Source organism: Alligator sinensis, unplaced genomic scaffold (assembly GCF_000455745.1).
Source record: "Alligator sinensis unplaced genomic scaffold, ASM45574v1 scaffold313_1, whole genome shotgun sequence".
Taxonomy (NCBI): domain Eukaryota; kingdom Metazoa; phylum Chordata; order Crocodylia; family Alligatoridae; genus Alligator; species Alligator sinensis.
In genome coordinates this window covers 1,119,328-1,146,594 of record NW_005841939.1, presented here as the reverse complement: position 1 = coordinate 1,146,594, position 27,267 = coordinate 1,119,328, and the positions used below count along the sequence as shown (strand labels likewise).

Sequence of the window (27,267 nt, the reverse complement as noted above, 5' to 3'; positions counted from 1 at the left end):
CTTTGTAGGGAAGCCAACCTTTTTTGATCTTATGTCAGATGCAGCTGGGGAGAAAATGGTACCTACACTGGCGCACACAGTTGAGGTAACCCCAAAGAAGCACCATCCAGTTATTGGTGTGATAAGTAGGGAAACAGGAGGAAGAAGAGCAAGCTTTAGAAATGGAGTACTAAAAAAATTCAGGGAGGGAAATCTGAGTCCACATCCATTCTTTAAATACTCCTATAAATAATGCTTTAAAGTGTGGGAATGACCTGATACATATGATAACATGTTTGTATGCAAGAGGTGTCCATCGTTCAGTAGGAGTTCAGTTCTCAAATCATAGTGTCTGTTAAGTAAACCCTCTATCAGCTTTTGAGGCCTAGCCTGGACTTCTGCCAAACCTGTGGTAAATTTCTGTTGGGAAGTAACCTCTGTAATTTCTTGAGTATCAGGGTGCAGAATAAAGATTTAACATTCTAAAGGGGTAGACTTGTATTATGTGCTGTGTTCATAGCTGGAAGGAGGTTTGTACCCCATAGCTTGGTCAAACCAGTAGAACAGCCAGTCTTTAATGTTTATGGATAGCTTTTTGCATTTGAGATGACTACTAGAGGTGCACTGATACATTGGTCTGATATTGGATCAATACCAACATAAAAACTGGCTGTATCGGATATCAGCCTGATGGCGCTGATAATTTGGCTGATAAAATGCGCGTGCTGTGCGCAGCAGCAGTGCAGCACTCAGGCAGCGTGGAGAGCTGCCTCCAGCTGGTAAGTCTGGTGTGGAGGAAGGTGTGTGGGTTGGGGAGCAGATCAACGCCCCCTGCGGTGAGGGAGGGTGCAGGGACAGGCGCTGCCTGGGCAGGGTGGGCGTGGGGGGGGGCAGCTCCCACCACTGCTTGCACCCTGCGGGGGGGTGGCGTGTGCCACCGGTTCTGTGTGGGGTGGGGTGGGCTGCAGCCAGGGCTGCGTGGGGCTCTTCTCGGTGCGGGCTGGGCTTGGAGTGGGCTCCAGCAGCCCTGGGAGGATGCTGCATCCACCCCAAATTTCGCCTCTGCTTCCAGTAGTGCCACAGCCAGCTGCCCAGCACAGCCCTGGCTCTTCCTGGCACGGGGGTAGAGACAGGGCATTGAGCTGGAGCAGTTCTGGGTGGTTGGCAGTGGCAGTGCTGGGAGCTGAGCTGTGGTGAAATTCGGGGTGGATGCAGAATCCTCTCACCACCGCTGCAGCCTGCCCTGCCCTGCGCAGGTCTGGGAGCACCCCCTCCATGCCCTCCCAAGCTGCAGCTCTGCCCCTGCTGCCCCACCTGGGCAGTGCCTGCCCCTTCCCTCACTGTGGGGGGATGTTGATCTGCTCCCCCAACCCCCCTTACCTCCCACCTCCCTTTCCAGCACGCTGGATTTACCAGCTGGAGGCAGCTGTATTGGAAATCAGATTGGTATCAGCCAATATGCCTCCTTCAGTATTGGATATTGGTATTGGCCCCCAAAATCTGTTGGTGCACCCCTAATTACTATGTATTTAATATGAGTTGCATATATATGTTAGTTGTGGACTGAATTTACAGAACTTGTTAAGCTTAAGGTATTCCTGTCAACTGATGGTCTAGTTTAACACAGCATGTAAAAACTCCCTTGTCTTGAAATTGAGTACGAAGTGGCCAGGCGGGGAGAGGGGTAGGGGAAGTGGCAGGTAGCTACTGCAGCCCCGGCTCTGACTCTAGGCTGCTGCCTGTGCCTCACCACCTCTGCACCCCCTGCATCTTTCTGTCCCCAGTGGCCTTGTGTCCCTTTGCCCTATCCTCATCTTCACCCCCGGCTCTTGCCCCTCCTCAGCATATCCTTGCTTGTCTGTGCTCCAGCCTGGGGCATAAAGAACATCCCCAGCCCAACTCTGTAGCAGCAATGTAGTGCCAGCACTTGCTGCTACTGGACCAGGCTGGGGCTGTGCTTTGTGCCTCCAGCTGGAGCCTGCTGGAGTAGGCAGAGGCTGCACAAGTGTGGGGAGGAGGGCAGATCCTGAGTCAGGGAATAGTGGGGTGGGAGGGAGATTGGGGGGCAGATGGGGAAGGGAGATGCGGGCCCAAGGCTGCGGGGAGACGGGGATGAGGGGGAAGACAGGGACAGTAGAATAATTCTTGTGTTGCAAAGAACTCAGAAACACCACAGCAGGTCCGAATGTTTTTGACACTATGGATTCGTCTCTGAAATCTGGATTTATCTTGTGAATTTTGGAGGTGTTTGTATGCCTAATACTGTTAATATTGCACAACACCCTGCAGCACCCTTAAAAGTATTTTATGGCACCCTACAGTGTCATGGCACCCTGGTTGAGAACCACTTCACTAAAAACAGAGATTTAAAAAAAAAAAAAAAAAAAAAGGCTTTTGTTTACTGTGCTGAATTGATAGATTGTACTTCGCTTTTTATTTAATTTTATGTAATTTTCTAAATGCCTTTTGGATATATAAAAATAATTTACATGAACATATACTTGTTCTCATTTCTAAGATGACTTATTAGAATTTCATGTAGCAGTTTAATTATGTGCATGGAACTAATGTTGTATTTATGTATTTTATCAGTTGCATGCTATCCCCATTGCAAACATTCATAAAAATGCCCAATTATGTTTTTGTTACCTCTTTGTTCATTGCAGCCCCTGGAATTACTGTGGCACTCATTAGATGAATGGCTTGTTCTGATCGCTACAGAATTGATGAAGAACAAAAGAGACTCTACCAACATTACTTCCATCTTACTAAAGCAAAAAGGGCCAGAGCAGCAGGATGCTACGCCTACGCCTTCCTTTGACACTGCAGGAACTGAGAGTGGAGAAAAGCTATCCATTGACGCAAGGGATTCTAAAGCATATGATGCTGCCGGGAAGCAGGAAGCTTGTGCTGATTGCCAGGATGTTATCTCCATGACAGCAAACAGGCTAAGTGCTGTCATTCAGGCATTTTATATGTGCTGCTCCTGTCAGATGCCTCAGGGGTAAGAAGAATTCTGCTTGTTACCTGAACTATTACTTTTTTTTAAACATCTATACTTTCCTGGGAAAACATTAATGCTGACCAGCTTAAACTAACAATAACCAAGAGATCACTTCCTAGTGCTTTCACTAGTTCAATTATTGGAATGTTTTTTTTTTTTTCCCCTGCTTTAATGACACCTACCTCTAGACAATGCAGCCTATTTTCCTTAATCATGTGATTGCAGTTCTGTTCATATTGACTGTCTAGGGTTTTTTTTTTCTTTCGGTTTGTCTTAACCACATGGGATGTTTGCAGAAAAATACCAATTTGACGTCTTGGAATTAATGTGAAGAATAAGCAGCCAAAGCAGCTGAAGTTGTGCCTAATTTGACATTTTCTCCAACTACCATAGTAACTGTGATGTCTAGAAAACCACATGTAGAACTGTCATTTAATTTAAAAATAGATAGTGGAAGCCAAACTCACCTGACTATTATTGCTGAGTATTGTAATAAGATATGATGCTTTTCAACTGTAGGTCACTGGAGTGCAGTCACTCTGAATTCAGTCTTAAATTGGCAGATACAAGTTTGTAGCATGTGACATCCATTCCAGTAGTTCATGGAAACCACGTTGATGGTACCAATCCAGTACCTCCATAAATAAGTATCTCCACTGTAATTACATTTTCATGGGTCTCCAGATTTGAACTTTCCTGAAAAATATGCTACTTGATTCCACCAAGAAGCAGAACCTTGGAGGGTGTTGTACATTAGGATGATATAGGAGAGCTTGAACTAGGGCTGCTTTGATTTCCTCCCCAGTCCCACCCGCAAAGTTATCGTGTATAGGTTTTATAGCTTTATGAAAAGTGCTTGACATGCACACAAAACAGTTTTAAAATGTTTCCACTTTCATAGAAATATACACAGTAGTAACAGTGAAAAAAGCAATTGATGTAACTCAAGAATTGAATTTGGGGATATTCCCAGCAAATTAAAAGTCTGATCAAATTTCTGATGCAAGTACAGTAAAAGCCGCGTTAACCGGCACTTTATTAACCGACATGCTCTGTTAAGTGGCATGATGGTTGACGCCGGTTGACGTGGCAAAAGGGAAGCTGAAAGTGGGACTTCCGGTTTTGTCGAATCCCACAGTCCGGGGGAAAGCAGCCTGTGTGGGGTAAAGCACCCTATGCGGAGTTGAGGCCCCCCCCCCCCCCCCCCCCCCCTTTTCCCCTGGCACACTGACATGAGGGGAGGGGTGGCATGGTTAATCTGAGATGTGGATGTGACGGGAGGTGTGTCTTTGCCCAACCAGGCAAAGATGCCTCTTGGATAACAGGCACATTTGGTTATTTGGCACCCAGATACTTACTAGGCATAATGTCCTTTTACGTACAACAACAACAACTAATCTTTAGTTTCCCACCCTTATAATATATTCAGTTTATTTTGGAAAATATATTTAACTTCCTTCCTAGGTTGCTTTAAAGATGGTGTTCCAGCTGTAAATGAAAATTATGATTACAGGAAAGTGTAACTGGTCACCATTGTTAATAAATTACTGAATATGCAAATGGTATAGACTTATCTTTAAAAACATTCATTTAAATAAATTTCCTTACTTGGCAAAATGAGAATGCAGGATTTAGTTTTTCTCTGTAAGAGCTGATAGACATCTAAAATAGTATAAAGAACACAGTTCCATATCCAGCTTTAGACATTTACTGTCACCTGCTTTTGGAAGAAAAATACATTTCTGAATTTAGTTGGGAGGAAATAAATCATGCCAATGGCATTGCATCAGACTTATATTTCAGTAAATATTGAATTCACCTTCTGTGTTAATAGCTTTGCTTTTGGAGATATAAATTAAAATCTTAACATTTATGATGAGTTGGGTGGGGAGCTTTTAGTATCTTTTGTCAAAAAAAGGCACATGTATAATTGGATCTCTATTTTAGTAATTTGTGTAATATTTAAACTTCTGTCTCAATCAGTGTAGTAACAGGAGTAATTTGTTAGACTTGTGCCTCCTAGTGGCCTGAAAAATCACAGAAAAGAGCATTGTCAAAACTTTTAGGAGCTCCTGCACCCTTTGAGAGCCATATGAGCTAATTCAGTGCTTGATGAACACAAGTCCTTTGGAATAAAACCTGGCTCTGCAGCATGTTTTGCCCCACTATATATTGGGATGGCCACATAGTGGCTTGCAAGTCGCATGCGGCTTCTAGGCAGTTTAAAAGTGGCTCCAGAAGAAAGTCATTCCTAGTTATTATTTGCAGTGGGCACTGTGCATAGATCATTGATTCTGAGGCACTTATATCGCAAACGTTTGTTGTCAAGATTTTGGTTTGCTGCTAGACAGGTTAGAAAATTTGGCCGCTCATTATGCAAGTATGCAGGATAATGAATTTGCTAAATAACACTATCATTCTATATAAGGGATTCCTTTTTTTCAGTCTTTTTCCCACCCTCCTTTTATTAAAAAAAAAATCATAAATTAAACTAATTAGGGTTTCAGTACTGGTTTAATAGTTATTTCCTCATTCTATATGCAACTTAAAAAAGCGTGAGATGAATGAGTTCATGTTCCATTCATTGGACAGAAAACTGTTTACAGCCTGCGTCACAGGGACATGCACACTGTGTATACCTGCATTCTGAAAGAGGCAAAAGTCCTGCAGAAGGTTTCTCATGCAGTCCATTCACAATCATATGCTTTCTTAAGTTGAAGAGCAGTTACCAGTCAGGTTATATGTCTTGTTCTTGCCATTATTTCTGGACTCTTTTGGGACTGATTTACATAACTTTATGGATATTAATTTTTATACCATATCTAGATTTGTTATATGACATCTGTTTTTGCTTGTTTTTGTTCTTTAACTGAAGAAAACTACTTTATGAAACATACATTTACTTGTATTACAGGATGACATCACCTCGTTTCATAGAATTTGTCTGCAAACATGATGATGTTCTGAAGTGTTTTGTTAACCGGTAGGCCTGCAGATGTTAAATGTTTTTATTTCAAACGTTACTCTGAAAACCATATTTAATGGTCATTCAGTGATATGTGGCTGGGTGCCATCTTGGCAGGTACTCGCACTTTGTTTCAGTTTCCCCATGCCAGTGGTCCCACTGAGCCCTGTCGAACTACTCCTGCTCCTAAGCAATGTATGTTTGAATGTAAGCAGGTACAGGACTGAGGCTTACATGAGGCTGTTCTCTTTATGTAAACAAGTATGGTTTATGTTTCAGATCTCCAAATATGTTAAGATGGAAATCAGGCTTTTGGTCTGTGAGCAGGTCTTTTTCCTTACTCTTCCAAACAGAGGCTAGAGGTCAAAATTTACCCCCTTTCTGAAGTTTGTTTTTCTCACAAAAGGAACTTTAAAAGAAATGCAAAATCTAGCTTAAGCATTATGCCAGCATTTGGCTCTTCCCACGGAATCCTCCAAGGACTACTCAGCTCACAACCTTACATATTCTTTAGAGAACCCCTCTTGCTTCTCTAAAATAAAAGATGAGGTAAAATTCACTATTTGGGGCAGAGTGTCAAGAAAACACACTTTACGCTATGGTGGTGTTTTTGAGGTTTTTTGAAAATGTTCTGTACTCACTGTGCCAGTTTTTAAAATGTATTTTAGGTATGTTCAGTTCTGTCACTAGAATATTTCATTAGTTGTTTATATTTTTTTACCAATGAAATTCTAATTTTAAAACACTTTTTTTTCTTTCAGAAATCCTAAAATCATTTTTGACCACTTCCATTTTCTTCTTGAGTGTCCTGAACTGATGTCCAGATTTATGCACATTATAAAAGGACAGGTAAATGTTAAGCACAGCTTAGTTAAACCTTTAATGAAACATTCATTTTCTTTTGCTCTGTATCAGTAGAATAAAGTTTAGTTATCTGTAAGAATTGTATTAGAGCAGTGGTGTTCATACTCTGTTCTGGGAAACCCTGGGGTTCTGCAATAGGTCATTCAGGGATTTTGCAAAGAGATTTGGGGTAATGGAGCAGGCCTGAAGGCAGTGCATCCCCAGTGCCAGGCTGCATTTCCTGGCTCCATGGATGTGGGTAAGGGTTCTGCAGCAGCAGAAGTGATATAAAAAGGTTCTGTGGCTTTAGGAAGTTTGAAAACCTCTGCATTGGAGCTTTAAAGAAATACACTGTGATATTATTTGATAAAGTGAAGTTTTAGAATTCTGTTTCTTTCCTTTTTAAAGCTAAGGCATTTCTATATGATGCAAGGCAGCTTCCTGCAGGTGCACGTCCCAAGCTAGCTCTCCTTCCAGAACCAGTAGCAGTACAGCCATGTTTTGCTTCTCGGGTATCAGTTGACAGTATCACACTAACATAGTTATATTACTTTTGCTTCCAATGCACAGAACTAGTTTGGGAGATCTCTGTACAGCTCTGCCTTCGACCTTATACATATACCTTATTGATTTGTATTTTAGGAGAATTGTGGCCAAATATCTGTGGTACAGAGCTGTGCAATACTTTGCATTCGTCTTTGAATTATAATTCTCTTGCAGCTTGCCTTATTCATACTTTCAGGAATCTTGCATGTTCTCTGTATTTGTTTCCTGCTAACTGTCAAATGCCATTTGAAGGTAAAATTCTCTGAGGGTTTGGCTAAAGAGGGAAGTAAACACTTGATCTTAAGCCACAAAAGGCTGAGAAGCGATTAAGGTAGGATCTAATTAAGATAGGATTCCAATTTAAAGCTGAATAACTATCCGGTAATAACTTCCCATGTTGACATAATGCCCATGCGTAAATGAGCATCTACTGCAAAATGGTCATTATTATCCAAGGACTGCTGGTGGGCAACAGGTGGCTTATGGAGAGAATTTTGTTCTTCAGCAAATAGAAACAAATTTGAACAAGGGACACCTTTATTAGGAAGCCTTTCACTTATCACCAGTAGTAGTCATAGCTTTGCTTCTTCCTCATTGGAAATACCTCCTACATTTAAAAAAACAAAATTAATTGTTCGTCTTTTGAGACAAGTTTCTTTGTAAAGATTTTCTGAAATCTGACCATTTTAGGCTGAACATAAGGAAAAATTCCTTTACTGTCTGAGCCCCCAGGGACTAGAATAGACTCCCTCCAGAAGTGGTGCAGGCAACTACTCTGGACTCATTCAGGAAACATTTGGATGCTTATCTTGCTGGGATTCTTGGACCCTAGCTGACTTCCTGCCCCTGGGACAGAGGGCTGGACTTGATGATCTTCAAGGTCCCTTCCAGCCCTAATGTCTATGAATCTATGAAATCTGAAGAAGCAGTGGATGGTGTCCCTGAGACCAGCTAATTTGTAGTCTTGTTGAAAAAATTCATATATGGAGGGTTTATAGGTATAGAGGACTCCCCCTGTCCTCTACTGTCCACAGTATTAGGCAGTTTGTATGTAGACTTGAAGAGAATGTTTAACCCTTTTTTCTAGATATGCAAGTAATTTTTCAGGATGGGATAAATTTCTGAGGATTTTTTCATTCATTGGTTGATTTCCAATCCATTCCAGATTTTATTTAGCAAAGCTCCATATTTTGTCCTATGTATGAAGTAAAGGTGTATTGTATTCAGCCTGATGGATGATCAGTAAAGGAAAAGTGTGTCAGGTCTTGCTCTCAGCAAAATCTTCTAAAATACTGAGATTATATTAAATTAAATATTCATAGTCAAAAAGAGGAAACCATCTGATCAGTTCAACTAGTGCCTGCTGAAAAAGGGTTGTGTTTTGGTATAAATTTCTAGGGAATTCTAATCTTTTTGTAGGTCTTATTTGTTATTGAATTAGAGCTCTCAAAAGTACTTTAAAGTGCAGTAAATTATATGTTTTGTTGTTGCTATCATTTTGACGATGCTGTGGTCAGATAATTTTTATCCAGGGCCTTGCATTTTAAAAATTGTTTTGGTTTCAGCATTTTACAGGAAAAACCTTCCACTTCTAGTGTTAAAACATGCTTATGATAGTGAACAAAGCATCAGCTGACTAAGGATTTAAAACATCAAATCTGAATTTCAAAGCCAGTGATTCTCATGATAGTCTGTGATGTAAATGGAGCTTTCAGTGGGAGATTTGGGTGTTGGGACGAAGGGTGAGTTCTTGAGACATTCCTTTATTGGATGGCTGCCTGAAGGAGACATTTAAAAAAAATCAGTGGGCTAATGCTCTTTCATTAAACATCTTAAATCTTGAAAGTTCTAGATTAAATTCCTCTGTGCACTACAGAGAGGTAGTTAGCTATGTTAGTGTGAAGTCAGGCAGAAGGCCGGGCAGGGTGACACCTGAAAGACTAATTGGTTTAGGGAAGCATAAACTTTTGTAGGCGATAGCCTACTTTTTCAGATGCCTTGAATTGGCTTGTTTAACTGTATTTATAACCAAATAGTGGCATGCTTGGCTGTAAACTTGTTTTATCTACATAACTTGTGCTTCATATTCAGCTGCCATGTTTGCAGTAATCAGCAGCGTGTCACCGTACCAGTTATTTACTCTGTGTCTCAGTTTCTTCCTGTAACCTGTTCTGTGCTCCTTTTTTCCCTTCTGGAGACTGGATGCCAGGAACTGGATCCCAGTAACCTCTTTCAGTAATCTCTGCATAACTAGTTTAACTAACGTCCCAGCATCTTAGAATTTATGCCATGTAGTGCTCCTGTGACATTTTTACCTTTTTGGTGCTCTTGTATTTGATGTATTTGTTGAGATGATGTATGTTAGTGGTTTTCAACCTTTTTTCATTTGTGGACCTCTAAAAAATTTGGAATGGAGGTGCAGACCCCTTTGAATTGTAAGTGTGGATATTCTTATACTTTTGATTGATCGTAGTCCTTTCTTGCAGACCATAGGTTAAAAACCACTGATGTAGGAGAATAGCCTATGTTTCCTAGGATGCACTGATGCATATGCATAAATATTTTTCAGCTCTGGTCATGAGGCAGAAAGGATATAGAAAAGGCAAACCTGTATGCATGTGTCATGACCTAGTTACAGAAACATATCTGTGCTTTTAGTTTGAACAAGGTCAGTTTTGGATCAAAAATCAAACATATTAAATTGTTCACACTTGAAAGTAGAATAAAATAAGGCTTTTTTGTTAGCAGTTTTCGTTTACAAATATCTTTTTAATTGCTTATTCAGTGAGGTCCTCTAATTGTCAGATACTATTGGTTATGAAATTGGGGATGAAAAATGACAGAAGGATGTTTGTGTGTAATATAAGTGAGGATGTGAAGGGTTGCTTCAAAGAAAACTTTATTCATAAGAATCCATTATTGTAAGCTTTGTTGAACTTGAAAGTGAACTAATTGGTTGCAAATGTATTCAATTACAGATATAACATTCAAAGTGTCTGGACATAAGCTTTAAATTGTCAAGGGTCTTCTTTTCCAAATGCAAAAATGAGCTATAGAAAATGTGCTTTGAGTATTTTTTATTAGTAAGATATGTGCTTGGTTTTACTCTTACTCCCTTTGTGAAATCTTGTTAAAATGCATGCATATTGTCTACTAATTGCTTATTATTAGAGTCCCTCATCGAAGCTTAATATTTAAAGTGCATTTAACTTAATGGTTCATTATCAGCCTCAAGAATGACTAATACATTGCACATGTCATCTCTTTTGCAGCCATTTAAAGATCGCTGTGAATGGTTCTATGAACACTTGCATTTGGGACAGCCGGATTCAGACATGGTACACAGGCCAGTCAATGAAAATGACATCCTCTTGGTTCACAGAGGTATTGCATGACCAGGAGAAAATGCACCTACAAATGTATACAATTTTTGTTGTTATGAGATTAAGACTACAAAATTAATTAATGTTTCATATTTAGATTCTATTTTTAGGAGTAGCTGTGAAGTTGTCTCTAAAGCAAATTGTGCAAAGTTAAAGCAGGGGATTGCTGTACGTTTCCATGGAGAAGAAGGCATGGTGGGTAAAATATTGCAAACTGCCTTAGAAAATGCTTTAAGATATACACATAAATAATATTGTTACAGTAATGGATCTATTATTAAATTTAACTTGCAATTTAATAGTACACTTAAAAACTCAATTGTTAAGCTATTTATATGATTGATTGTTCTGCTTACCATACTATATGTTATCCATTTGACATGCAGGGTCAAGGTGTGGTACGCGAATGGTTTGATATCTTATCCAGTGAGATAGTTAACCCAGATTATGCATTATTTACCCAGTCGGCAGACGGTACGTTTGTATTTCGTATTATTCCAAACTTAAAAAAAGGGTTAGCAAATATTCATAATCCAAGTAGAAGTAGTCTTATATTGTAAGTAGACTCTGCAGCAATGATTCTTAATCATTGTGCCATAAAATCCTTTCAAGGGTGTTGTGGAGTGACCCACAATGTTAGTACTATTAGGTGTGCAAACAGTGTTCACAAAATAAAGCCAGAGACTTCAAATACAAGTCCATCATGTTAAAAACATGCTCACCTGTTGTATTCTTTCTGAATTCTTTGCAACAGAAAAATCACTCTATTTTTCCAGTCAAAAAAAGAATGAAAACTAAGTGTTGGCATTTTCTCAGGGGTGCTTTGAGTGTTAAAAGGTTGAGAACAACTACTCTAAAGTAAAACCAGCTGGTATTCGCCATGGAACAGCTCTTCTGTAAGTGGCTTCTGGTTGCTAGGGTGTGTTTATATTTTATGTCCTAGAAACTGCTAAAGAAACCTTCTAGATGCAAAGCTTTCTACCTCCCTATACCTTTCTATTTTAACCCCCCTTTCTTAGGGGTCTGCAGATAACTCTATCAACAGGAGCAGTCTGGAGTTACTTTTTGAGAATTAAAAGAAAAAGTTCTGGGTGTGTGGAGGATTCTGTAGACTGTTTAAAAAGACCGAAACTGAAATGTCTCTACTACAGCCACCTATGGGGTAGAAGTGGGTAGGCCCTAATTAAACAAACACTTTTGTATGGTCATAGTTCAAGTCTGTGAGTAGCCAGTTAAAGTTTTGGGACCCCTTATGTATATACCCAAATACTGCAAGACTAGGACCTATATTACCATTAACACAGAACCTAGTAAAACCTGGATACTTCGCAAGGTTATGTTGTGTACCTCCTTGAAAAGATAAGGATTTGTGAACTAGCTGGAGGTGAAGATGCAGAGCCACAGCTAACAGCTCTGTGGGGCCACTGATGTGTTTCAACTTTTTGCTGACCTTTTATTTCAAAGAACACTGCTGCTGAGTTTCAGCTATGTGGAGATAGGGCACCCATTGAAATAATAACTGGAGAAAACAGTTGCATGGTTAGCTTTTAATTTGGCCATTCACTGCAAATTAAATTGGTTGTGAACCATCCAGACATGAATGATCCCGGTTCTAACCATATTAGCATCATACTGAAGGTATAAGTTAGTGGTCTCTGGGGAGGGTCTTAGCATACCATTTTAACTTGATTCTTTGTTAAGCCTCTTTGAAATGTTGTTCAGAAGGAAAAAATTACAACCTAAGTTAAAAGAAAAAGGAAACTTGTCAAATTTTGCACGTGCTTTGGTGTTTCAGAATCTGCAGCTAGCTAATTGCTTTTTCAAAGTAGAAGAATAGGAGAAAATAGCTTTGAAGTGGACCACAGATAAAAGTATAACTATGTTGAAGAAAATTGTTTGGTTCTTGTTATAGTACTCTGAACAGTGAACATTATATAAATTCACTCAGCCTGTAACATACAGTTGAAAGCTTGAAGCTACATAATTCACCTTAATTATATAGAGAAGCATTTCCTTCTGTTCTTTTGTAATGTCAGATCTTGCCCATTACAAGTTGCGTCTTAGGTTTTGATGATGTGCACTTATGTGCACCACCCAGGAAGGCCCTTAACTTGTATTTTAAAACCATTACACTTCTCACTTCTTTCTTTTAAGAAGGAAATTCCAAGGCTAAACACAGGCATTGGATTTCTCCCAAGATGAAGTCTTTTATCCAGGGATCCTACAGATGGCCAAACCTTTTGTCCCATGTTAAGTTCTTGAAGTAACTGAATTAAAATTTTGCCCTAGGACAGTCGGGATTAATTTGACTCATTGCCATTCAAGCCTGTGTCTGTAAAAGACTCTATCCTGCATCTCACTTAATGCGAGTCAAGATTAAATACAATGTCTCTTTGCTCAGTTGATAATAGTAAAGGAGGTAACTACAGGTTGGTGGCCCTGAACTGAAAGCACTTGTCTGCTAGTGGAGCTATTCAGGGCTAGCTGTTCCTGAATAATTCCCTTTACGGATGCTTATTTCAGAACAGGAGCACCTTTTTTTCTGGTTTAACTTAATCCACTTCATAAATTTCAATCCTTCTCTTCCAGATCAAGTTTGTCTATGCACAGAGTTATTCTGAAATAGCCATTCTTGAAATTCACTCAATGTTAATCCAAAATGACTTGAAAATATAAGTAAGGTCTATTTTTTTTAAATGATAAGAACACGTGTACAACCCTCCCCTCCCCCCCCTTGAAAAAAATCAGCTTTTCAAACTTTTAAAAATTGAGTTTTAACTTCTCTCATTCTCATATTGGCCAGACCAGGGGAGCCTACTAAATGGCTGCTACTCTTAGTTTTCTACAAGAAAATTGTGACTGTTCAGTGTATTTGAGAAGTACAAGTTAGAGTTAAAAACAAAAAAATAAACAGCAGTGGCAAAGTCCAGGCTAACAACAAAAATGTAATAAATCCTTTGTTTTACAGGAACAACTTTCCAGCCAAACAGTAACTCTTCTGTGAATCCTGATCACTTGAACTACTTTCGGTTTGCTGGACAGATCTTGGGTTTAGCTCTGAACCACAGGCAGTTGGTGAACATTTACTTCACAAGGTCTTTCTACAAGCATATTCTTGGTATAGTAATTAAATTCCTATTTTGGAGAGTTAGATAATTTAGTTTGTACCAGTAAGTGTAGCTGGGTGGTGCAGTTGCTTGTGTGCTAATCTTTCATCTTTGGTGACCTATACTTAGGTTTGGTAGAATTCGATTTTTATTTTTTAAATAATTTTGACTGATAATATTAATGTTTTATTTTTAAGCATTTATTTATCTTTTTTTTTTTTTAATTTTCAGGATTGCATTAAATTAAGGGCGTGGGAGGCTAAGTTTATTAATGACAATTGTAACTACTGTAGGACTGCTGCAAGCTGAGTAGCACAGTTGCCATCAGTCCCAGCTCCACTTGTCCATAGCTCCCTTGTCCGTTTTGTGATTAGGGATGTGAAAGGTTAAATGTTTAAACAATAAGTACATTTATATGGGTAACGCATTACTATTTAACATTTAGCACGGGGTGCAGTCCAGCGGGGAAGGGAAAACGGCATGGTGCCTCAGGAACAAGAAGGAGGCAGGGCAGGTAGGTGGGAAAGCAGGGACTAGTACCCATAGCTTATGAGGTTAAAGAGGAAAACAGGTGACCTAATGACTTGTCAATTAAGCAGTTAGGTACTCATTTGCAGGTACTCCCTTCTTCCTAGTGTGCTGGTGGCTGCAGTAGGCTGGGAAAATCCCTCACCTGCTGCTGCTGTTTGTGACTTTGCATGGGCTGTGTGGTCTGGTGGGGCTTGCCACCGCCTCTTTCCCCCCACCTCCATCAAAGCCCTGGGAACAGCTCCCAGCAGCAGCCATCCCAGCTGCTATATTATCATATTATCATTAACCATTTAATGGATATAATTAGAGGAGGTTAAATGAATAGTTTTTTAAATGATATTTACATCCCTATTTGTCACTTTTCCCTTGTTCCCAGGCCTTTGGGGTTTCTAGGAGTTGCAGAAACTACAGTCAGCACAGTTCTCTAGGACTGCTCCCCTGTTGTCACACACTCCACAAGCCATCATTTTTCTTGTATCCCCTTTCTATACATTTTGATTATTAACGGTGGAAAGTGTTTTGGTGGTCTGAGAGTAGGGTGAGCACTGATGCATCCCCAGAATACAGGACATCCCCTCAGCCAATTAGCAGCAAAGGGTGAGGCCACCACAAAAAGGCCACCTCCTTTTTTCCCCTCTGTATCTGGCTGGCTTGGACCCCTGCTTCTCTTGGCACAGCCAATAGAATTGTGAGGACAAATGATTGACACATTTCCACCAATGAACTGAAAAATAGGACTTTTTGCAGTCTGTTCCTCATTTAGAAATGGACAGGGGACAAGGGGCTTAAAAACCCCTGGTATAAAACAGGACCAATGGCTACCCTATCTGTGCGTGAGAGATGAAATTGATGTTTATCAATGTTAACTGATAAAAATTGAATCCTGCCAAGCCTACCTATATTCAAAAGTGTAAAAATACTCCTGAGGTTAAAATTACTTCTTAAATTATGAACATTGCTTCTAAAATTTGGTATAATTTCTTTAGAAGTCCGTTGGTTTAATCTTCCCTTAAAATAATTGGGTTATTCCTGCAAATTTTTTATGGTTGCCATACTTTCTCTTCACACCATATCTAGAAAATTAAGTCTTTCCTTGATGGCAGAAACTTCACCTCTGTTTCATGTGCAGAGATGCTATCCAGTAATCACGGAGTGGTCTGCTTGCCTTTGCTTGGGAACAGGGCCACCAAGAGCTGCTGGTATTTCCCCTTGGGAGGGGAAAGTGAAAATAAATTCTGTTCTTTGAAGACCTCTGTATACTTCTGCTTATGAAACATGATACCTCTGGGTGCAAAGCTGCAGAACTATCGTGAAAATTGGTGTCCACTGTAGGAAACTTATGTTAGTTCTTGCTTGAAGATAATCGTATTGTCCTATTCTACAAGGGACCTTATCTTCTTGCCTGTCACCTCCATTTCTTTGTTAGTCCTGTGGTAGTTTGCTTATGTGTTTTCAGGGCTATCCTATTCCTAAATTTAGGGAAAATATATAGGCTGCAGTTTCCCCTGCCCTGAGAGCCCTCATAACCTTACTTTGAGTCCTGTAAAGGCTTTGAGAGACGAGCTTTTTGCCCAGCAATTGTACTACAAAGACACTCCTATTGGGCCCCTGCTATGTCAGAGCATGATGCACTCAGTAACTCAGTATACAATTTGTTTCTTTTCTTTCATGATCTAGAAGTGGGGGGGAGAGTTTTGAGGTTCCAAGCTTATGCTGCCCAGGCTTATTAATAACATGGTGATTAGGGGTGTGCAAAGCTTCGGTCGCCGATTTGATTCGGAAAAGATTCGGCCCGATTCAGAGGCTGAATCACCGAATCCAAATCAAATTGGGAGACCAAATAAACCCTCTGAATTGATTCGGAAAAGATTTGGAAAAAGTTTTGGAGGTTCGGAAAGCAGTCTTTCAGGGGAACAGAAACTGAGAAGAGGGAGGGGAAGCAGGGGGGGAAAAACTGACATCTGTAGCTAGTCAGTGATCGTGATCTTTTCTTGAGTCCCCTTCCAATCACAGTGCTCTGGGGGAGGGATGTAGAAACAGCGCATACGCCTCTGTCTGCAGCCTTCTGTCCCTTTTGTGAGGTGTTTCTGCCTGAGCAAGATAGGGGCAAGCGGCTGGCCCAGAAACAGGTGGGTAGGCAGAGATCTAACTGGTATCGGGAAGCCCCCCCCTGTTACAGGCTACCATCCTTGCTGTTTTCATCCAAATCTGCCTTAAGACACACAAGTGACACAAGTTTTGCTTTCAGCAGTTTGAGGTGCAGTTTCCCAAAAACCAATGCACCTATCTACTTGAAACTTGACAGGCTTTGTGCCCTCAGAATGGGCTACCATCCCTGCTGTTTTCATTCAAATCTGCCAAAAAATGACAGTTTATAGGTATTTCAGTGATTCCCCGTTATAGTCTATGGCCAAATTACCGAATCTCTCAGAACCAGCGCTGAATCTTTTGAAGCCAATTTGGCTGAATTGATTAAAGACAGTGATCTGAATCTCCGAATCGAATCGCTGTCCTCCAAATTGGCCAAATCCAAATCAAATGCTTCCCTATTCGCACAAGCCTAGTGGTGATACCAAGATTCTCTTAAACAGGATCAGATGTATGCTACTGCTCTGACAACCACATTGCCTTTTTTCACGAGCTTGAAACCAGGATTTCTTTGGTCCCATGTTGTTAAATAAATTGGCGCTAGTGATTCTGAAGTGGCATTAAGTTACAAGTTATTCTCTGATGCCATATATGTTTCATTTGGCATGTCTACACGAGACGCTGATTGTTCAGTAGCCAAATAATACTGTGCAATAGTGTGTCACAGCATGGTACTGCGCAGTATTAGGCTACTGTGCAGTAGCGTCACTTAAAAGATGTTCGTTGATGCTACTGCGCAGTAACTCCTAACATGTACAAGTACTAAATAGATGTGGAGATGTGTCCAGTGATTCTCAAATAGTGCTCCTATTGCAGGAGTCCTGTTGTACCCTGCTGTCCGCCTGAGGTGCCTGTGTAGTCACCATCAGCATGGAGCTGATGCCAGAGTTGTGGAGCCCTGTGCAGCTGTTTGCACTCTGCCCGCTGCTTGCTGCAGCTGCCCAGAGCCTGGGCTGGCTACAAACAGCTGTGCCGGGCTCATCACCACTGTGCCGGGAGTGGGGGAGAGACCAGGGCTGCACTGCCTTGGGCCCCTCCCCCACTGCCTGCTTCGAGGCACGCCTGCTTGCGCTGGTGTGGAGCTGATCCCGGAGCCCAGCACAGTGGTTAAGCGCCCCCCGGCTGCTGCCAGCCAGGATCCCAGGCTGCTCCCAGCAGGCAGCTGGGATGCTGAAAGTCCTGCCGGGAGCAGCCCAGGCTCTGTCGCTGGCAGCAGCTCTCCGGAGCCGGGGCTGGCCACGGTGTGCCAAGCAAAATGGCCTCGCGTGCCACGCTGGGCATGCGTGCCAGGGGTTGCTGACCCCTGGGATAGACTTTCAAGATGTATTGGGAGATGTATGGACCATAGCTGCATCTTATCTAGAAAAAAAGTACCTTACAATATAGAAGTCTTTCTTCACAGCACAGTGTGGGTATAGCAGGAACCTATAGATAGGTTCCCATGGTGTTGAGATGCAAAGCAGCAGCTTGAGTTTAGGACATTATACTCTGTTTTGCAGTGTGCTCAAATGCCCAGCGTGAAGGAATGCACATTTTAGGTGTGTGAATGGACAGAAATGACTAAGAATAACAGAGAATAAGGTGCCTTTCCTGTTATAGAACACAAGGAGAAGAAAGTTGTTCCTAGAAATGGAAGAGGTCTTTATGGCTTTGGCTGGTTGAAAGGCAAAGAAGAGGTTGGAGGGCTTTTCTTACCCCCCCTTGTTCATAGTGGGGAAAACAGGGGCAGGTCTGGTTATCAGCAGTGTTTGCATAATATAAAAGCTACAAAGGGGATACTTGTTTGTAGAGATGGATGAAAATAAGCAGTTTTAAAATTGCTTTCTATGCTTGGCTGAGCATCTAGCAATTTTATGTGCCCTTCAGCCTCTTTACATTACGTTATGAAAGTTAATTTGGAAGTTGTTTAAAAGTTTCACAATCTAGTTTTTGTATTAGAAGTTAGTTAGCATAGGTGAAACAGATTGCTGCTGAAAGGATAGCAAGTCTCATAAGGAGCATGAGGAAAAAAGGCGAAACTTAAAAAGCCAAGGACATTAACATGTATTTCAAGTATAGACAAAATCTTTGTAATCACTTCATTGGTATTTTCTTCCAATTGCAAACTGCTTTTTAGTAGGCAGAGATGGTGTATATCACAGAAACAGTTGTACCTGTGAAGTGTTACAGAATGCTAATTCCTGCAGCATAGTTTTATTGTTTTAGGAGACTGAAGGAGCAGGGTGATTATTCTTTGCCCTCATGATGAACTCAAGGCTTGAATCAATGTAACAGAAAGGCACAGTTCTGGTGTCTTTGGTCCACCAGGAGACCAAATATTAGAAATGACTCTCTGTGGATTCTTTCCAAATGCTGAAGATGTAAATTACATTGTGTTGTGGAACAGGACTCTGGGGTTTTTTTCTTTTATCGCTGCATTATTTTAGGCTATCTCTAGAGGGCAGTCTTCTACCACGGAACAAGCAGGATAGAGCAAATAACTTTATATGTGGATTTTGGTTTTATTTTTTTCCAGGTATTCCGGTAAATTATCAGGATGTAGCGTCTATTGATCCAGAGTATGCCAAGAACTTGCAGTGGATTTTAGATAATGATATCAGTGATCTGGGTCTAGAGCTGACTTTCTCGGTTGAGACTGATGTGTTTGGAGCAATGGAAGAAGTGCCACTGAAACCAGGGGGAGCAAGTATTCTTGTTACTCAGGAAAACAAAGTGAGTGAGTTCTACCCAAAATTTATTGAAAAAAAAGTTAGGTTGAAATATAAGTAACTAGAAGCATCAATTATATACAGTACTTAAAGCAAACTATGGCCATAATTTCTAAAAGGTACCTGGCAAAATGATCCCCGGATTCAACCACTGCTGTGAGGAAAGTTCTATAAGGAGCTCATGGGTTCAGTGAATTTTTTAAAAAATCAAATGAAGATTTCTAAAAGTGACAGTATATATTTATGGCATATAATTAAGCTGTCCTGGAGAATACTAGCAGGAGAAAACAGCAATCATTGCCACAAATGCAGATAATACTGTGTAAGTGTTCCAAAATGCACCAATTTCACTAAATAATGAAATAATTAAGGTATATAGGTATATGATATTTACAAGTGCAAAGCACAAGAAACCTCATTAGAAATCAAGATCTATGTGAATGGCGGCCTTGCATTAGTACAGAAAAATATGGTATAAATTTATTTGCTAAGGGAAAGGAATAAGATTTTAAACAAATTGATTTAAAACAGGTAATTGTTGAAATCTTAAATTAACAACAGTCAAGACTGGAGTTTAACAGTATAACATTTTGGTCTAATGTAGTAGAAGATGCCAAAGTTATAACTGGGATTACAAAAAACCCAAACAAATGTGCGTACTAGACTTTGGTTAAAAGTCTAAATAATAGACGTTGTTTTAGAACTATGTTAATATGTTGAATATTAACATAGTATAACCGTGGTGTATACAATAGTAATTCAGCTTCTTGCTGGTGAAATACTAGGCTGTTATACTGGCAGATAGCCACTTGGTGTCATCATTTATTTTAAAATTTTCTTAGACAGCCTTGAAGACTTTGACTGTGAGTCTTCATATGCCTAATCCTCATTTTTATTAAGGCAGAAATGTCATTCAAATAACTACCATATATAATATAACCTTGATTCCCCTGCCATCTTGTACTGTTCATATTTGTTCTTTTCAGTTAATTTGTAGTGTTATAAGGGACTATGGAGTGCAGGGCAATAGGGAATCAATTCAATGTCAGTTTTTACATTGGAGGGGAGCCACAATACTATTGCTTGTTTCCAGTCTCTCAGTTTTTCTTGTTTTGAAATATATGTATGTTGCAATATTTTTTTTATTTCAGTGTTGCCATTAAAAAACTTACTGCTGAGAGTCTATGGTGTTTTTTCAGTTTTCATGAAGTTAGAAATTTGCTAATATAATGTCAACTTTAATATTATTTAAATGTTTATGTATATGTGTGTTCTTGGGTATATTACTAAGGAATTCAAGCTAAATCCTTCCCAGTTTGAACTCTTAAAGCAGATCTTATTAGTGACACAGGGTTACTAGGACACCTCCAAAGGTCAAAATTCTTGTTGTTAGAAGTGTTGATGTACACTTCTGAATCATGTTTCCACACTAGCTCACCAACATGCTTCAGTTCTAATATGACGGGACGACATCTAGAGTTTTATATAGACTCTATTTCCATTTGCTCCTTAGCATTTTGGGGGTTATGTTCAAGGCTAGAGACAGTTAAGTGATTGAGAAGTAAAGGTATATATCATGATGTGAGTTTTTGAAGATATCTGTGAACTATTAAACAAAAGTTAAGTTAAGAAAATATTTAAAGCGTATACTTTAATAGTGCCAGTAGATTTAAAAATACCTTTTAAGAAAGGACTTTAAATATGTGACTTTATTTTTTGCAGTGCAGTCTCTGCCCCAGTAGTTATAGAGAAACTTTTTAATTGAAGAACAAACCACCATCTAATAAAATTCATTGTATCTACTACATTTGTGGTAGGAGAAATTTTATCTTCTAAAGTTTCCATCTTGTTGGGTGTACATATAAAAAGACAACGTGCACAACCAGTCCAACCAACTCAAAAGTCATGGAGAACAGTGGGAAAAATCACATGCTAATTCAGTCTAGCAGAAAAGCATTGCCAATTGGAAATGCCACCTAAGTATTTAAAACAAAGTTGACTTGGGAGCTAAAAGCAGAAAAGCTGTCTAGATTGTGTTGCATATGTAAATATAATTTATAAACTCTTGAAGAATACCTAAGTGACTCTACTCCTGGTTTAAATACTTTTTTTTCTAAACAGGCAAAGCAGTAAATGTTCCACAAAAGATTTATAATGACACCTGCTCATAAACTAGTGGAAGAAAAATGTCCCCTTATACTCAAATAGTATAGTAGGTGAATAGTTTGTGTGACAAGATGCAAATAGGGCCTTTGCCCACATGGCTTGAATTGTAGTGTCGGATCCACAGTGTGATAGTGAAATGGGCTATTGTTATAATTAAGCGGTTGAAACAGGAAAACATCTTTCATGCATTACAACTTTGCCGTTAGCCTCAGCATTTTTTTTCTTGTTATGTTTTCTGAATAGCTGTTACTTCTCATAACCTTAATTCAAAAACTATGGAAAGAACAAACTTTGACCATGAGCTATCATTAACATAGTCCAGGAGCTCAGCTCTTCAGTGAAGTTTATCTCTGTCCCCCAGGAAATTTTCCCTTTAAATTTTTTTTTTCTATTAAATATTTAGTGTGACTGCCATGCTATTTGACTCTAAACTTTATTTTTTCAAACAGCTTAAAATACAGCTGTCTTCCAAATGTAAACGTCATAACAAACATAGATTCTTGTCTTGCAACATGTGCGGTGTGAAATCAGGGAAGTCATATTTTGATTTAGCAAGGTCATTTTTTTATTTGATTTTACATCAAAGCAAAAAGGTTTAATTTAGCCATATGTAAAGTTACCTATATGTCTAAGCAAACCTTTCCTTATAAAAGGTGTTGTTCATTCTCTTGTGCAATGTGGATGTAAATCTCTGTTTGTGGTAAGGCTGTTTGTTTTGCATGATGTACTTCAGGCTTCTGAGAGAGAGAGCATATGAATGTAGAGAGAGGTAAACTTCATTTCTAATTTTCCCCATCAAAGCCATCATATCTGAATATATTGTGCTTCCCCTATTGTGTTCCTGTCACCAGTCGAGGTACCTCTATAATATAGAGAGATAGGTACCTATATTAGTCTGAAGTTAGGCAGAAGGCAGGGCAGGGTGACGCTTTATAAACTAAGGCTAGGTACAGATATTCAAAAAGCCATAGGCGGAATCAATCTAAGTTACGTGATTTTTCTGTAAGCAGTGTAGCTTAGCTCACTAGTGAACAGCAAACACATTTGCTCATTGATGATGGGGGCAAATCTTAGACCAGGTTCTGCCATTCTTGAAACCAGTCTGTGTGCTGTTCTGTTCTGTTCTGTTATGGTACAGACTAGGGCTGTGCGAAATGGGTATGTTTCATTTTGGTTTTGGATTTGGTCATTTCGGAGGGATAGTGATTCGTTTTGGTGTTTCAGATCGCTGTTTTGGTTCTGTTCGGCTGAATCTGTTTTGGCGCTGTTTCGGAGTTTCGGATCAGCTGGGGAGAGGCAGGCACAGCCGAGTGACTGCAGGTTCTCCCGTGGCTCCTCTGGCTGTGCCTGCCTCTCTGGGAGCAGAGGGAGCTGTGAGAGAAGCCCCCATGGCTGCCCGGCTCCAGACTCCCAGCACTTTTTTTTTATGGCCTGCACTCACTGGCTGTAGCAGCGGCAATCAGGGCCTCTGACGGCTCGTGGCAGAGCCCCTCTGTGCAGCGGGGGGCAGCAGGTATTGCCCCCCTGCCTGGCAACTGCGCAGCAGCTGCCCCATGGCATGGGTGTAGTGTGGATTGGCAGGGCGCTGTGGGGGGGGGCGGGGAAGGGGAGGAAAAAACAGAGTCATTTCTTATACTGACACATACTGTGTACATTCTTATGTACAGGTCTCTTATTCTCTGTTAAGGTCTCGTTATTGTCTGTTATTCCAGACTGTTAATGAAAGGTTTTTCGTTTTGCCACGTAGCAAGATTTTTACTTTTTTTTTCTTAGAGTAGAGGTCTCCATGCCAGTTGCTACAGTTACACTATTAAATACTTTTACTGTTTACCAATTTTGTATTAGAATTTGGGTCTCTAGAGTTTGAAGGCTTATAACACTAAACTCACTGTAATGATAGTTACAAGCACCTTCTATTCTTATAATAGACTAGATTTAAATAAGTTTAAGCAGCTTACAACCTTCATAAAGGGGAAGTTAGATAATTGTTGTCTAGTCAACATTTTCTGTTTGCATTTTTTTCATAGGACAGTTCAACTCTTTAGCCCTTACAAGCCATATTTCCTACTGGCTGAAGGTACACAACAGGTCTTTTTTCGAGACTTCGGAAAACAAGAGGCTTCTCGGCCCCTTGAAGGCTGAGATCAAGTGTTGATCTAAAGATCAAAGAGAAAAATAGTTCTGTTAGAAATATTAGGTTAAAGATAGTGTCTTTTAAAATCATTGCCTCCTCCCAAAACACAGACATCTTAGCTGAAGATGTTTCATAAACATAACCTTTTTTTTGCTGTTATAAGCAGTAGTAACACACAAAAATATTGTTTTCTGGTTTCAATGAAAATGTCTCTTCCTGTGATTTTTTTTTTCCTTCAAATTAGTGGAATCTTAAAAAAAAACAAACAAACAAACAAACCACAAAACAAAAAACCCACAAAACTTTAAACATAACTACATAGCATGCGATTATGGAGAAGTAGTGGCACAAAGCTAATTGATTTGCCCCCAACCAGTGATTAGATAGGACACTGGGTATTGTATTAAAAAATTAGGTCTAATATGAATCAAAACCCATTGTCTTGAAGCGAAACAGTGACTGAGTTAATCTGTTCAGTATGTTAGCATGAAAGCACAACCTATCATTTCATAATTAGAAATCATGCATCATTGGGAGTCTAACATGATTTAATATCCTTAGCTTTAAAGTAGTCTTGGCATAAGATCCAATTCCTAAGTTCGAAGGCTGTCAGCCTTGAGTAAAGAGAATGCATTAGAATTTTGTAGTGTGCATAATGGTGAGTTGGAGCACATTGGCACGTATGAGGCCAGTTTTATCTTGGCAACTTAATGCCAGGAGAGATGCTTTTCTGTCTCAGTTGGTAGCCTTTTTCATTTCTGATTGGTCATGGGAATAAGATTTTGAATGATAGAAAAGAATGAGGTAAGACCTTTCTTCATTCACTACGTATCTTCTAAAGTGGACAAAGAACCATCCACTTAAACATTTCAAAGTATGTGGTACTGCATTTTAGTGATGTTTAATCAAATATTGTAGTTCTTTTATTCTTTAAAAAAAAAAAGTTTTTCCTCCCATTTTTAAAAAGCAAGAAAAGGAAATTCCATACAGCGTTTCTTTAGGAATGTTGAAGTTGTGTTTTTACTGACAGGTAACGGGGGAAAAAAATGAAGGTTGCATCCTCAGTCTTAATCATAACCCATGTTCTGACTGCCCTTGTTTGCTACTCCCCAAAACAGCCTCCAGAATATATCTTTGTTAAACAAGTGAGGACAAAAAGGAAAATGGTTGTTGAGTGCCCTGTGTGCTGGAGCAGGGCATAGACTTACTTAGGTGAGGAAAGAATGCAGTGAAAGCCTTAGTGAGAACTTACCTGGAATTATAATAATAATGCACATAATCCTGAATTCATGTATTTATACTATATAGTGTCTCATGTTGTAATCTCATAAACTTCTTTCATTTCAGGCAGAGTATGTCCAACTGGTTACTGAACTTCGAATGACAAGAGCTATTCAACCTCAGATAAATGCTTTTTTACAAGGTTTTCATATGTTCATACCACCTTCTCTTATACAACTTTTTGATGAATACGAACTGGTGAGTAGCAGCATGCCTGCATTATTTCTAACTGACAGCACTCAGCAGTTGTTGTGTTGGCTACAAATGTCCAACTCGGGATCCTTAAAATTCTAGTTTATTAGGCAGATTGAAACACTGCAATCATAAACCTTGGGGCTGGTGTACACACACACACACACACACGTGTACACACACACGTGTACACACACACACGTGTACACACACACACTAGCAGGCTACAGAGTCAGGTATACCTATCCTACAAGCGCTGGAGTCTGTCGCTGAGGCTTCTTTCAGCGTGGTGTTATCTTCCAGAAGGGGGTCGCCGGCTGGTCCTTCTGGCTGGACAGGTCTGGTTGAGTTGGAGATCAAGAGGGCACCCCTGAGGGTCACTTTTCACTGCCTTTTATCTGTCCTTGGCAGACTTTGGTGACTCCCCAGTTTTCAGGTTTGCCCAATCCAGGGGTCGTTGACCCTCATGGGACTTCCCCCCCTCGGTGGCTACTGGATGACATCTGTCAGCCCCAGGGGTCGTCCACGTGTACGTGCAGGTTTGGGAGTCCGTTGATGAATTTTGAATAGGGCTCTGGGAGCAGTTGATCTGGAGATACTCAGCCCAAAAGTTGGTCCCTGGCGTTGATTAACTCAGGCCAGGGCTTCTAGCCCTTGATCAGTGACGTTTAGAGATTTCCCGGTTGTTACATTGTCTTCTATTGAGTTCTTCCGTGGTTGATCTGCAGCTTCCCAGGTGTTAATTGCTGTGTGCTACCTTGTTACACATTCAATCACTGATTCACTCGCTCTTTCAGGGGCCAGCCTGATACAGAGAAGGACAGTTTGATTCCTGCCCTTGTTAACATTGTTACAATGTATAACTTACTAAAACACATTTAGTTGAAAGTTGAGAGGTGAGGAGTATAAAATATAAGCTACAAATGCCATGGCGCACAAATAGATAAAAATACCAAAATACAAGGGGAGATACAAAATGCACACATACAGATTTTAAAACACAATTCCTTATCTTAAAGTGAAAGAGAGAGGAAGGAAGAAAAGGTAGAAAAAGAGAAACATATCCAAAGAGAGGAGAGCAAATGCAGGCAAGAGGAAAAGGGGCTTTCTGCTACAGTTGTAGATCACTAATGTAAGATATAGAAGTAAAGGCTCAGTTCTGTGGAAGATAAACATCTGGTATCCATGACTTCGGTTTTATTTTTTTAGATCTAGCCCCAGATGTAGTACATCTTGTGTTAAATTCAGGTGTGCGCGCTCAGGCACATAGGTCTATCTATAAACTGAATAGAGAAATGTCACTTTGTGGATAACTAGAATCATGGGTGGATCCAAGGAAAGGTGTGTGGGAGGGATGTGGGTACCCTCCATTCCCTTGGTAGCGCAATAATGTCCTCGCTGAATGCTAATACTGCACACCACCCCTGCCCTTGGCCATGGCACAACTCGGCAACAGCGGAAAAGGTGGCAGTGAAATCCCCTTGGATTTCAGAGCTGCGTCAATACAGGTTCTGGTAGCATTCATGCTGATGAGTTGGTAAGTTCATAGAGCTCACTGGATGTGTGGTGTTCAGCTTCTCAGCTGAAGGGGGAAGCAGCTGAAGCAGTTGCACTGTCCACCCAACCCTAGATTCATCCTTGGTGCAGCTTGTAAGGGAAAGGAGTACCAATTTTCTCTTCTTCTGCTTCCCTCTTCCACTTTCAATATGATATTAACACAATCCTACTCCCTACCAGACAGGTGACAGTCCTGCATCCTTTAATTAGATGTTTCTATTGATGTGGAATCCACACTGAAATACTCCGCTTTGCCTGGGCTTAACTGCTTAAGTCTGTGCCTTTTGAACTGCAGATGGGCAGCGGGAGCAGGAGTCCACTGCCTGCCAGTTAGAGCACTTGCCCAAGAAGTGGGAAATGAGTTTTAATCTCATCAGCATGATGGGACTTTTTCCAGGCTTTAGTCCAGGGGCAGGCAACTATTTTGGGTGCAGGGCCGCTTACCCAGTTTGGACAGGCTGTTGAGGGCCGCATGGGTAGTCCCACCCCGTGACAGGTGCCCCACCCCTTGACAGGTGTCAATGTCCCAATGTCTTGGGACCAGTGTCCCAGGGCCAGCACCGGTGGGGCCCAGAGCAGGGCACAGGCTGGCCTCTGGGCCCCACTGGCGCTGGCCCCGGGACATCCGTGTTCCTGCTGGCTCCCTGCCTGCTCACACTCAGTGCCCTGCCATACAGGCAGGGGGCAGCTCTCAGCCCCGACCCCCTGCTCACCAGCCGGGGA

The 27,267-nt window shown here is 40.5% G+C and overlaps 1 protein-coding gene across 2 annotated transcripts in view; it reads left to right on the top strand.

The window, feature by feature from the left end:
• The window catches only part of HACE1 (HECT domain and ankyrin repeat containing E3 ubiquitin protein ligase 1), an 83,071-nt gene that overhangs the window by 37,249 nt on the left and 18,555 nt on the right, over positions 1-27,267 (top strand). For both annotated transcript variants that reach the window (XM_025199239.1, XM_006019801.3), the window contains exons 12-20: positions 2,646-2,983; positions 5,898-5,966; positions 6,710-6,797; positions 10,610-10,721; positions 10,818-10,915; positions 11,107-11,194; positions 13,689-13,838; positions 19,022-19,218; positions 24,862-24,993. In XM_025199239.1, coding sequence (XP_025055024.1) covers positions 2,646-2,983; positions 5,898-5,966; positions 6,710-6,797; positions 10,610-10,721; positions 10,818-10,915; positions 11,107-11,194; positions 13,689-13,838; positions 19,022-19,218; positions 24,862-24,993 — 1,272 coding nt within the window. The remainder of the gene's footprint in view (positions 1-2,645; positions 2,984-5,897; positions 5,967-6,709; positions 6,798-10,609; positions 10,722-10,817; positions 10,916-11,106; positions 11,195-13,688; positions 13,839-19,021; positions 19,219-24,861; positions 24,994-27,267) is intronic.